The sequence below is a fragment of the Pongo abelii genome, chromosome 13 (genome assembly GCF_028885655.2).
Source record: "Pongo abelii isolate AG06213 chromosome 13, NHGRI_mPonAbe1-v2.0_pri, whole genome shotgun sequence".
Lineage (NCBI taxonomy): Eukaryota > Metazoa > Chordata > Mammalia > Primates > Hominidae > Pongo > Pongo abelii.
This window is the reverse complement of record NC_071998.2, coordinates 111,724,564-111,737,897: the sequence shown is the minus strand read 5'-3', so window position 1 is coordinate 111,737,897 and position 13,334 is coordinate 111,724,564. Positions and strand designations below refer to the sequence as shown.

Genomic DNA, 13,334 nt, shown 5'->3' with positions numbered 1-13,334 from the left:
GGTGCTTAGGAATAAGATGTGGTTCTTACCCTTAACTTTTGACAAGAGTGGACAGAATCCTAGTTCAGGAGTTACAAGGATTTTAAATAGTTAGGAATAGATTCCATGCAGAAGACTAGAGATATGGTCTCCGGTCCTATTGTGTTGTTGGATGTTAGATCTTCTGAAGGGTTCAGCCAGTGCAATCGTACTGTGTGTGATCATGAAGGAGCCTTTCACATGTGACCAGACCCTAAAGCAATATTTGCAGTCTTGGCTTTTTTTCCTGGAAGTCAGATCTCCTTTTGGATATGGACAGTTCAAGTTTTATCAGATTTGTAACATTTCAAGAGAGACTAAGACTTCATTGGGTTTTGATGTGCAAGTCTTGTAATCATCCCCATAAGCCTGCAGGACTGGAAGCAGATCGCACCCTGAGCAGGATGCACGTAGGTTTGGAACCAGGTCTGTTGGGTCAGAGCTTGGCTTTGTCCTCCACACCCACTGGAAGGTAGTCACAGTGGTGGCGAGCGAGGACGGTTTGTAGCGACTGCCACCATCCTTGGCTCTGCTTTGCTGGCATTCAGCTATTCTGCAAGTTGTAATAGCATAGAAATGGAGTTGCATGACAGTTTTGTAATTGCCTAGTATTTTGGAATGATGAAAATTATGTAGGGGATATAGGAGTATTATGAAAAAATAAAATATTTTTCTTTAAGGAGTTTGGGACAGTTTCTTAATATTTTTTTTCTTGATGACAACTTCCTTAGAATTTGTTTTATTTCATTAGAAATTCAATGAAAAAGATTTGGAAGTAATACAGCAGAATCGCTATTTAATGGCTGCAGAGGATCTCGAGCTCAGGAGTGAAGGCTTAATAACAGAAAAGTGCTCTTCTCAACAGTCACCAGGCAGCAAAACCATCTTCTCTAAGGTGAGCTTGACTGAAATTGGACATTCACATGCGAATGGATTCATACAGTTTTTTGAAACATATTTGATAACTCCTTTGATCTAGAGATCCTCAAATGCCTTCTTGTTGGTAACTGAGCCTACAACAGGTAGGAGGAGGAGTTCTTAGCCTACCACGTTACAGATTAATATCCTTCAATGAATATTAGTCTTTGCACTGCACACGAAACTGAGAAATCATAGCTTGTTAAACCAGAAGCCTCATTTGCTCTATCAGGGCTCATCTCTTAAGAACTGTGTAATCCCAAGTGTTTCATAAGTGTTCCTGTTTAAATTCACACAGAAAATGGCACAGCAGGCCCTTCCTTATCTGGCCCCAAATCAACTTTGCAATCTCATTTTCTTTCATCTCCAGCAATAGCAAATTTCTTATAGATTCCTGAAAACACCATGTTTGTACCTCTCTGTGCCTTTGCGTATGTAGTTCCATCTGCCTGGAATGATTTTTCCGTCCTTGTTTACATGCTAACTCCTGAACATCTCTGCAGGTGCCATCTTAGTGTCACCTTCTCTCTGGAGTCTTTCCTGATCCTGCTTATTAGTGTGGTCCTGTTTTCCTCTGATTCACAGCCCTTTGCACACCCCTCCATCATGGCACTTACTCTGTGTATTGGAGTTACAGGATCCACCTTTCTGCTTCCCCTCACCTGGGCTCCTGTACAGCACCATGGGCAGGCACTTCTGGGGTAGGGAACTGGCACATGTTCCGAATCCCAATGTTCAGCCTGTTGCCTGGCTGTGTAAATATTTGTTGAGTGAATGAATGAATAATGCAACCAGGCAGCCAGATATGGGAAAGGAAAAGAATTAACTGTAGGCCAGATTTTTTTTTACTTTTTATTTTTATTTTTTAAAAGAAAAGCCTGGCTTAAATTAAGTTCATACATTTGGAAGATAGAGAACTCTTACGCAAATTAGTTTTCTGATGAATGGCTCTGATTGTAACTTGCAGGTTTGTGAAGGGTGATTCTCAAAATAATTAACAACTGGTACAGCATGGGCATCAGCCTTCAGAAAAGACTCGGGCACTAGGGCTGGAGTAGGGAATTGGAGGCCTGCTTCTGTGCCAGGCACCAACCCTGTAGTTTAAAAACTACTAGGGACCTCATGGGGAGGTCCCTAGGGAGGGACCAGGGCAGCTAGGGTGGTTGGAGTGGATGGACCAGGGTTTATTTTCCAACTGGTGTGGAAGTATTTCAGTATATTAGCAACCAGTACTAGCCACTGTGCTGTGTATCTGCTCAGTATCAGAGCTTGTCCTGGGGGTATCATTGGCTGAACAGTTGGAGCTGTTTCTTAATTCTGACCGTTTGTGTATTTGCATTTTGCTGTTTCTCTTGAGAGCGTCAGCATGGGCTTGTGGAGCCCTTGGGCTGGGCCAGCAATCTGGAGGCCTGGATTTCTCTCTGTCGACTCTGTCATTTCTCTTACGTAACCTGGGGCAAGTCTTATAACTAAATCTCAGAGGGCTAATATTTTGTGATTCTAACTAGCATTTAGTTAGATTTTGACCAACTTCAGTTGGCTAAGATTCACATTAACCTGTAATATAAGGCATAGTCTGTTTGACACCAAGATAGCAGCTCATCAGGTTATTTTAGATGGAAATATCTTCATTACTTTGAATATATTGAGTAAGTTAAACTAAAATGCTATTTTGAATCACATTTTAGTCATGTAAAAAGTATCTCCTGTAATCCCAGCACTTTGGGAGGCTGAGGCAGGTGGATCACAAGGTCAAGAGATTGAGACCATCCTGGCCAACATGGTGAAACCCCATCTCTACTAAAAATACAAAAATTAGCTGGGTGTAGTGGCGCATGCCTGTAATCCCAGCTACTCAGGAGCCTGAGGCAGGAGAATTGCTTGAACCTGGGAGGCGGAGGTTGCAGTGAGCCGAGATTGTGCCACTGCACTCCAGCCTGGCAACAGAGCGAGACTTCTCTCAAAAAAAAAAAGTATCTAAATGTTGAACACAATGTTTGTAAATTTATTGGACAGGTTGCATATTTTAAAATTTAATTTCAGTTTTATTTTGTTTTTAGTTTTTTTGTGCGGGTGATGTACTTCATATGACCACAGATGTAAAGTTACTGGCTGGGCATTTTGGTAATATTCAGATCCCGGTGATATTTAAATTACTGTGTCAACAGGAAGGGGAACATCACACACTGGGGCCTGTTGTGGGGTGGGGGCAGAGGGGAGGGATAGCATTAGGAGATATACCTAATGTTAAATGACGAGTTAATGGGTGCAGCACACCAACATGGCACATGTATAATATATATGTAACAAACCTGCGCGTTGTGCATATGTACCCTAAAACTTAAAGTATAATAAAAAAAAATTACTGTGTCAAATACCTAAGTATTTTAGCAAAGGCTTTAATTGTGTTCCACAAGATGAATTGCAAATTGTAGATAGAGATTTACTGGCCAGGCATCATAGCCCACACCTGTAATCCTAGCATTGTGGGAGGCTGAGACGGGAGCATTGCTTGAGGCCAGGAGTTGGAGACCAGTCTGAGCAACATAGTAAGACCCCAGAATCTACAAAAAAAAAAAAAAAAAAAAAAAAATTTTACAAAAATTAGGTTGGCACAGTGGTGCACGCCTATAGTCCCAGCTACTCAGGGGGCTGAGGCAAGAGGATTGCTTGAGCCCAGGAGTTTGAGGCTGGAGTGAACTGATTGTGCCACAGCACTCCAGCCTGGGTCACAGAGTGAGCCCCAGTCTCTTTATTTATTTATTTATTTATTTTTTGAGACAGAGTCTTGCTCTGTTACCCAGGCTGGAGTGTAGTGACATGATCTTGGCTCACTGCAACCTCCGCCTCCTGGGTTCAAGTGATTCTCCTACCCCAGCCTCCCAAGTATCTAGGATTCTAGGCATGTGCCACCATGTCTGGCTAATTTTTTTGTAGTTTTGGTAGAGACAGGGTTTCACCATGTTGGCCAGGCTGGTCTCAAACTCCTGACCTCAAGTGATCCACCTGCCTCATCCTCCCAAATTGCTGGGATTACAGGCATGAGCCACCGTGCCTGGCTGGGACCCAGTCTCTTTAAAAAAAACAAAACAACAGCAACAAAGGAATTTTAAGTGATCACTTAAGAATTGTAAATTTCTGGTGTCACTTTAAGAAATCCCAACTGTTGCAGCCTTACAGTCGTACCCCCCACTCCCCCGGCCCCAAAAAAGGTGTGCTTTTCAGACCGTAGTTGTTTCTTTGTAGAAAATGTGAATTTATTCTGCTGTGCCCTTGGCTATTTTGTGTTGGTTTAAAATTTATCCTCTGCCCATTTCTAGGAAGAACTTGAGGCTATGATCATGTCTCCATAGACTCTGGGCAGTCTGTTTTCCTTCTAATCATTGTGTGATCCTGAGAATCAATGCTAGATGACTAGGGAATTGAAGAATAGAGAGTGAAACACACTGACCATATTTAACTGACTGCAGTCGGAGATTCATAGCTTGGTTATTGGCATGGTTGGGACATCGCTGCTGAATTTTCAGAGTATTAAAATTAATGTCTTTGTTGCAGGGCTGTGACATAGCTACTGAAATAGACACCATCTATCTTCCAGGCCTCTAAATTGCCTTGATTACCAAGAAGTGATCCATTAAGCTTTCTCGTTACATGTCTGTTGTCTCTTTAGATGTGGGCTGCACATTACATGTGTTTCCTTCAAGTCATTAAGGAAACTATGGTAAAGTAGAAAATGCCTGGCTTTGGTGTCAGAGTGCCAGTCCTACTAGTCACTAGCTCTGTGATCTTGGGCAACTCACTTAATGCCTCTGAAACTCACTTTCCTAATCTGCGAAGTGGGCAATTACATGCCTGCCTTTTGAGAGGATTGGAAAGAATGGAAGTGGATTAGTTAAGATTCTTTTGGTTGCAAGCCACAGAACCCCACACTGGGTAGTCTGAGCACAACCACCATGAAAGGGAATGTTGATTGGGAGCAGACTTGAGGCTGTCACAAATGCCAGGCAAGACTTAAGCAGCCACACTTTGGGGAGGGTGAAACTGGGGCAGCACCATGGACCTCAACTGCAGAAGTCCCAGACTCTAGGGCTCTGTCGTTGACATGACACAGACCCAGAGACTCCCAGCTGTCTGGTGTCTTGGTTTAAATCTCTCAGTTCCTGGGAGAGAACTGTACTAGTTTAGCAAGTGGGCCCAGGGCCTGGCTCACAAAGGAGAGGAGTCTTCTGGGACTCACCCCTGTGTTTTAGGGACAGTTCTCAGGTGAGGCAGGAGAATGCAGTGAGCGGGGTGGTCATTCCAAGGGCCATGGAGAACACATCGCAGAGCCAGACACACAGCAGGTGTGCGGCAGTGATGAGTCTTCTCTGCACTGAGAGGCCTCCTGTCTGGGTTGCTTTTTGTTTGGAGGGGCGGGTGGAGAGGGGAGAGTGGGGGTTGGTGGCTGTTGCTGAGCAGGTGCTTCTCATGACTCCCCTTTGGGCAGCCTGGCCGCCTGCCCGTGTGCCGAGGAGATCTACTGGTTTGTCAGCTCTGCTGAGGAAGCCAAATGACTTCATTCTAATGGGGCATGATTCAACGCAGGGGAATAGGTGATTGATGAAATGGGACCCAAATGGCTTCAAAGAGTTCATTTATTTAACATGGGTAAGCAATTTGCTTCTAGGAAGACGTTGACTCACTCTGACTTCCATTATGCAAAATGTCCCCAGGAATCTCTGCTCTTAAGATTCATATCGGTCTCTGAGTTCCCCTCTTACCTACTTAATCATCAGTTTAGCAAGTATTTGTGGCAGCGTTTGATTTGTGCCAGACACTGTGCCTGGCTCAGGACACTGCTGCTTGCCCAGGAGCCCTCAGCCTTGTAAACAGGTGGCTGGCATGCCAGCTCTGGGGACTGGAGGAGGGCGTCTTTATCAGTCAAAGAAGGGCTTGCTGATGAGGTTTGGCCTGAGCAGATCCTGTAAAGTGCCCTGGAGTGTGCCAGTGGATAGTGGTAAATGACAGCACCGGGTCTCAGGGGATAGGCATTCCCCCTGGGACTCTGATGGAGGGATTTCCCAGTTCCACTGAGTTGCAAGGGCAGGAGGAAGGGAGGAGGGCAGGAGCTGAGGAGAGTGGTGGCCTGAAAATTCTGAGGAATCTTTGGAATAGCTGCCAGAAAGAAGAAAAGAGCCTGAACTGATATCCAGGCCCTGGTGTGGCAGGCAGTGGGCTGTTCTTCTCTAGGACTAAGAGCCAGCCTGCAGAGGTCCTGTTAAGATACTGGGTCCCCCATGCATACATTCCTGGAGTCTCTGTGCCATCCATCAGAAATCCATATTTATTGTTTTTTTTCCCCAACCTTTCTTGGTTGGCTTTGAAGTTACATACTTAAGCACAAATTCTGACTTTACCAGTTACTAGCTTAGTGGACTCAAACAAGTTACTTCTGCTCTCAGAGAGTCAGTTTCATCATCTGAAAAATGGGAAGTTCCCTGGAATGCTGTGGCAACTAGAGATAATATGTCAGTAGCTAGTATAGCACTTGGAGCATAAGAATAATAGTAACAGCTGACATTTATCAAGTGTTTGCTTCGAGCCAGGCATCATTCTGAGAACTTTGTCTGGATTAACTCATTTAATCTCTTTAACGCTCCAGGACATGTGTAGAATTATTACCACTACTTAGAGGTAAGAATATTGACATACAGGTCTGGCACGATGGCTCATGCCTGTAATCCCAGCACTTTGGGAGGCCCAGGCGAGCGGATTGCCTGAGCTCAGGAGTTCGTGACCATCCTGGGCAACAGGGTGAAACCCCATCTCTACTAAAATACAAAAAATTAGCTGAGTGTGGCGGTGTGCGCCTGTGGTCCCAACTACTTGGGAGGCTGGGGCAGGAGAATTGCTTGAACCTGGGAGGCGGAGGTTGCAGTGAGCAGAGATCGCGCCACTGCAGTCTAGCCTGGGAGACAGAGAGAGACTCCATCTCAAAAAAAAAAAAAAAAAAGGAAGAAAACAAAGAATATTGACATACAGAGAAGTTGAATAACTTGTTCAAGGTCGCAAAGTTCATAAAGTCACACACTCTTAATCATCACTGCCCCTCATGTTAGCAAAATCTTGCTCAAGAAACAATAGATTTTCTTATTTTGTCACTGGCTTTTCTTATTTTCTTTGGCTGGCCTTTATGTGGCTGACAGTGATGATGTTACCCTTGCCAAGCACCCAGATGCATTATATTTAAGGCATCTATTATGGGGCAGTGATGGGTGGGCTGAAGAGCATGGGCCTTGAAGCCCGCACCTGGCCTCACCATCCTGACCTTGACCATGAACAGCCTTGTGTGTCACAGTTTCCTCATCTCTAAAATGGGGAGTGTAGTAACACGTAAGCACATTGGGTCACTGTGAAGATTACATGAGAAAATGCCTGGAAAGCACGTAGCATGGTGGCTGACATACTGGCCCTGGAGAGCCTCCTTGGTCTTCATGTCCTTTTTAAATCCTCCCCACTCTTCTCTGAGGTCCTCTGGCTGCACATGTGGTTGTGTGCAGGTGGGAGCTAGAGAGAATCCCACGATACTGTTGTTGTGTACAAAAGGCATTTGGGAACTCCTTGTGCCAGTGACATGTGGCATGATTTACAAAAGGGCCTGACATTTCCAGCAGTCTGGATGACTAACTTATCATGACCAGACTGGTGGTTTAGCATTTAAAAGCTTTAATTGGCAGGGGGTGCCTTGGCCTTGTTTTTTCAGGATTGGAAGCACAACAGTATTCTCCTGGATCAGGGCTTCTTCACCTTTTTTGCCCTCTGCATCCTTTTGGCAATCTACTGAAGCCAGAGACCCCTATCTTGAAGAAATGTTTAAATGCATACAATATATGTGTAGGATACTAAAGGAAACCAAATATTTTGAAATTAGGTTATCAAAATATAAAAAAATTATGCTATGGAAATGGTGCTTCTTTATTAATATGTTAAATAGTAAGATATGGTGGTGAGTATAAGTAACTACCGTAGTTATGAAGTAGTGATAAGAATGAATATTTTGAGATATCTGTAACATATACAAAATAACTATTTCTTTTGATGACAAAGTCAAGGTAATACCACTAGTATTATTATGGTTTGTAGCAATAGCAGTATTCCTTCAATTCATAATTGAAGGTAATGCTAAATTTCAGTTAGAGGTTAGTGGAAATAGAGATTATTTTTTTTCCCTTGCTCATATTCCTTCAGCCTGTAAATTTTAATCAAGTTGAAAACCCCTGTTGTAGGTGGTATCTTAGCTTTAGGAGAAAACACAAGTCAATGTGAACTACAAAGGCTGTTTGCAGCCCCAATTTCTTCACGGACTGAACATCTGCCTCCAGCATTTAGAGAGCACTTAGTTGGTGTTAGGCATCGTGCTGGATATTCTGTATGCATTAACTTTATTTTAACATTTTTTCTTATTTTGAAATAGTTTTAAACTTGTAGAAAAGTACAAAAATAAAGGATTGTATTTTTTCTGAGCCTTCTGAGAGAAAGTTGCCAATGTGAAGCCTTGCCCCTCTGAATGTGCTAGTGTGTATTTCTTATAAACAGGAACATTCTCCTGTATAACCTCAGCCCAGCCACTACAACCAGGAAATTAGCCTGGACTGATTTCCTTCATTGCTACCTTCTAATCCTCAGACTCATTTGAATTTCATCAGTTGTCTCAATAACACCCTTTGTAGCGAAAGGATCCTATTCAGGATCATTCCTTGCATTTAATAGTGTTGATTCTTTAGTCTTTAGTTTGGAACAGTTCTAAAATCTTTCCTTAACTTTCATAACCTTGACACTTTTGAAGTGCCCAGGCCAGTTATACTGTAGAATATCCCTTCAGTTTGGGTTGTTTGTCTGGTGTTTTCTTGCTGATTAGATTCAGTTTATGCATCTTTGGCAGGAATATCACAGTAGCGATGCTATGTTCTTCTCATTGTGGCCTGTCTGATGGTACACAGTTGGATTTGCCCCATTACTGGCCATGCTAACTTTGATAACTTTATCAAGATAGTGTCTGCCAGGTGTCTTGACTGTCTAGTTACGCTTTTTTCCCTTAGTTTTTAATAAGTATTTTGGGGGAGGTGTTTTGAGTCTATGTAAACATCTTGATCTTCAAACTTTTACCTACTAGTTTTAGCATCCTTTTGTGTTTCTTGGCTGAATTATTTATTACTGTGATGGTTGGTGAAGGGTGATTTTTCTAATTCCATCATTCTTTCTACATTTATTAGTCATCATTTTTCTATAAAGAAAAACCTACTTTTTTCCCTCCTATTCATATCAGTATGGATTTATGAATTCCTATTTTATTTGGTGGGTTATAATCTGTTACTCTCAGTGGGTTATAAACCATTACTCATTATTTCAATGCTCAAATCATCCCAGATTTGGCTTGTGGGAGCCTTTCCAAACTGGCTGTGTGTGTCCTTTTGACAACATTCCATCATTATTTAAGCATTTCTTTAAACATTTTTTTCAGCTTTGAGTTATAATTGACAAATTAAAATTGCATGTATTTAAGGTACACTAGATGTTTTGAGAGAGAGATATATATATATATACACACATTGTGAAATGATCACCATAATCAAATTAATTGGCATATCTATCATCTCACATTGTTACCTTTTTTTGTGTGATGAAAAAACCTACGATCTACCCTCTTGGCACATTTCAAGTATAAAGTACAGTCTTTTTTGTTTGTTTGTTATTTCAGGGTCTTGCTCTGTTGCCCAGGCTTCAGTGCAGTTGCATGATCCTAGCTCATTGCAGCCTCAAACTTCTGGGCTCAAGGGATCCTCCTGTCTTAGCCTCCCAAGTAGCTGGGACTATAGGCGCATGCCACCATATCCAGCGAATGTTTTTCTCTTTTACTTTTTTGTAGAGATGGGGTCTCACTGTGTTGCCCAGGCTGGTCTTTAATTCCGGGCCTCAAGTGATTCTCCTGCCTTGGCCTCCCACAGAGCTGGGATTATAGGTGTGAGCCGCAGTGCCTGGCCAGGGTATTCTTGCATATAGTCATCATGCTGTGTATTACATCTCTGGAATTTATTCATCTTGCGTAACTAAAACTTTGTTCCCTTTCACCAACATCTCCCATATCCTCATCCCTCCAGCCCCTGGCAACCACGGTTCTATAAGCACTTCCTCATTTTTTGGCACAATAAAATGCTATACACATATCTTTTATTGTTCCTGATTTTCCTTGTCCTAATACAGGAATCAGCCATCTCTCCAGGTATCCTTGGTTCCTTACAGTACACAGTTTATCTTTCATCTGCTCCATCATTCCACAAGGCAGTGGTAATTGTCCACCAGTTTTACAGATGAGAATACCAAGGCTCCTAGTAAGTAACTTCCCAGAGTCTCAGAACTGGTAGGTGGCAGAACCAAATTTTGAACATTAAAAAATTTCACATTTGTGAATGTGAATTCATAAAATGACATCCCCATTTCATAAATAAGGAGACTGAAGCTCATAGAGTTTTGTTAAGCTACTTACCCAAGATCATACCTCCAGTAAGTGGCAGAGATCCAGCTCAGATCTCTTCATCATCACTGTGTTCTGGATGCCTCCCAAGAACACCTCAGTTGACCTCTTCTACTTGACTGTAACTAAATCCCCAGTCCCCAGTACTTGCCAGGTTTTGGTTTGTGAATTTCTCTTCTTTGGAGCAACAGTGAATATGGAAAGACATTTTTTTGTAGTGTTGTAAAAACGATGACCAGCAGCTCTGAGGGATGACAGTCTCATGATGGGCTAATCCCATAACTGATGCGTCTTCCTAGCAGCTGTTGGAAGCAGTATTGGAAGCTCAGCTCTCAGCTTTGTTCTGGGATGAGTGATGGGCAGTCATTCCCCACTCCTCCTGAAGGTGGTGCTCTCTGACTGTGGCCTGAGCCAGAGCCAGGCACAGGGCCTCTCACGACTTCATTTGGTTTTAAAAACCAGGACTAGCTACATATGTTTGCATAATATAAGGATGTACTCTTTCAAAATTCTTCTCTTAATGTCAAATGCCCATTGTCATTTCCAGGAAAAGAAACAATCATCAGACTATGAAGAGCTGATTCAGGTCTTAAAGAAAGAGCAGGAAATCTATACCCATCTCGTCAAATCTCTGCAGGAATCAGACAGGTAAGGGTTTCTGTCTGGACATCACACATGTGAATGTGATCACACACGCACGCATGCATGCATGCACGCACGCACTCACCCCTTCAATCAGTGCTGGTGATCTCTAAGCCAGCAAAGCCCTGCCAGTTTGCTTATGGAGCTTATAAAGCTTGGGTGGCGGTTGCCCTATTTAATAGTCACATGTATCTGTTTTCATCAAGAATTGTCTGATTTTTGGCAGCAAAATTGATTACTCAGGTTTTAAAATCATGATTACTCAGGTTTTAAAAATACTTTATTATATATTTAGAAAGTGCTTCTATGTGTATTATCTCATGTGATCCTCACAGCCTTTCTGTGAAGTAATAATAATGCTATCCCTGTTTTCTACAAGGTCATGAAAACTAAGATAGGGTAAGTGACTTGCTCAAAGTCACACAGATGTCAAGTGACAGAACCCTGGGACTCAAACAAGTCTCCCTATCTCTGCAGAATTGCTGAAATGAGTTGCTGCCAGCAAGGTGTGGTGGGGAGAGCCAACTCTAGGATAGAGGCCTTGTTCTAGCCCTGGCTCTCCCACTTTCTAGCTCTGTGTCCACAGGCAACTGCTGCTCTGGGCCTCTGTCCACGTATCTGTACACGCCGGGTTGGTCTCAGTCTCAGAATTGAGAAATCCTTTTTTTTTTTGAGACGGAGTCTTGCTCTGTTGCCCAGGCTGGAGTGCAGTGGCAGGATCTCGGCTCACTGCAACCTCCGCCTCCCGGGTTCAAGCGATTCTCCTGCCTCAGCCTCCCAAGTAGTTAGGACTATAGGCATGTACCACCATGCCCGGCTAATTTTTTGCATATTTAGTAGAGACGGTGTTTCACCATGTTAGCCAGGGTGGTCTCGATCTCCTGACCTCAGGATCCACCCACCTCCATCTCCCAAAGTGCTGGAATTACAAGTGTTGTTCACCACTCTCTACACAGTGGGATGGGTACAGTTGAAAGGATATGATGTCTGGGATTCATTTCCAAACAGTGCAGAAGCTGAGGAAGTGAGTGGGGATATCAAAAGAACAAGATTGGCCCTGGCTCTCTGATTGTTGGGGCTGGGGTATGTGTAGATGGGGGAAAGGTTCATTACAGTAGTTTTTTTTTTTCCTTTTGTATATGTCTAAAATTTTCTATAATGAAAAGTTAAAAAAGAATCACCCCTCATTTCTCCCTCTCGTATGTCCTCTGCTGTCACCATAGTGAGCTCTTTATCGTTCCTTGGGCTGTGTGTTCCTGCCTGTACCTTCACCTGTGTTTCATACCCTTCTATTCCCAACCTTTCCCCTACTTTGTCTCCTCCCCGTCCTTTAGAATTTAGCTTGAATGTTACCTTTGTCAGGAGGCCCAGCTAATCCCCAAAACAGTTGCCTCTCTGTGTTTCTGCCCTGCGTGGGGAGGTCACCTTCTGTAGCCGTCTGTGCCTGCTCTGCCTCCTCACCTGTGTTGGAGCTCCCTCAGGGCAGGGGTCCCACCTTACAGTCTCTGCTCCCCAGGGCCTGGTACAGAGTAGGCACTTGGGAAATGTTCTGTGCAGGAGTGCCCCTCCCTGCCATGTTGCTCTTCTAAATTATGAGATAATTTCCAGATTTTTTCATAGGAAATGAGTTTAGGGAAAATGAAAACATGCTGCTGAAATTCTGGGAGTAGGCGTCACTCTCTGAAAGTGAGTTTTTTCAAGAAACCTCAGCTGCTGGTCATTTTCGCTTGGCGAGTGGTGTGGGGGGAGGTGGGCGGGGGGAGTGAGCGGTGGGGGGCACGGGGGGTTGAGTCATGTGTGGAAACTCACAGAGGGAGTGGACACATTTCATTTCAATCGCGCAGCTTCTCTGGGTAGGAGCCAGGTTGATTCTGGGTACTGAGAGGACTTGTGGGTGGATATGGTTGCCCCTGAGTCTTCTCAGCTTCGTGAGGGCTCCCAAGTTTCACAGGCTCTTTCTTAATGAATGAAAACTTGGATGGGACTGAGGCGGGTCAGGGCTAACTCGGACTAACAAAGACTAACCAGAACTAACAAGGATTCTTAAAAGGCTTCCTGTTCATCTTCAGACTTGTAATACATTTAGTGGGAGACAGACCTGGGTCCACATCTCAGCTCTGCCACTCAGCAGCCCTGAGCTCTTGGGTAAGTAATTTCTCACCCTGAGCCTCAGTGTGTTTGTGAAATTGAGATTGGCTGATCTGCCTACTTACCTACCTACTTAGATGTCTACCTACTTTACAGG

General features: G+C 43.5%; 1 protein-coding gene across 5 annotated transcripts in view; it reads left to right on the top strand.

Annotated features, from left to right (window-relative positions):
* CDK5RAP2 (CDK5 regulatory subunit associated protein 2) overlaps window positions 1–13,334 on the top strand; it is a 184,289-nt gene that overhangs the window by 88,350 nt on the left and 82,605 nt on the right. For all 5 annotated transcript variants that reach the window (XM_009244813.4, XM_054520540.2, XM_002820156.6 and 2 more), the window contains 2 exons: window positions 770–913; window positions 10,995–11,095. In XM_009244813.4, the coding sequence (XP_009243088.4) occupies window positions 770–913; window positions 10,995–11,095 (245 nt within the window). The remainder of the gene's footprint in view (window positions 1–769; window positions 914–10,994; window positions 11,096–13,334) is intronic.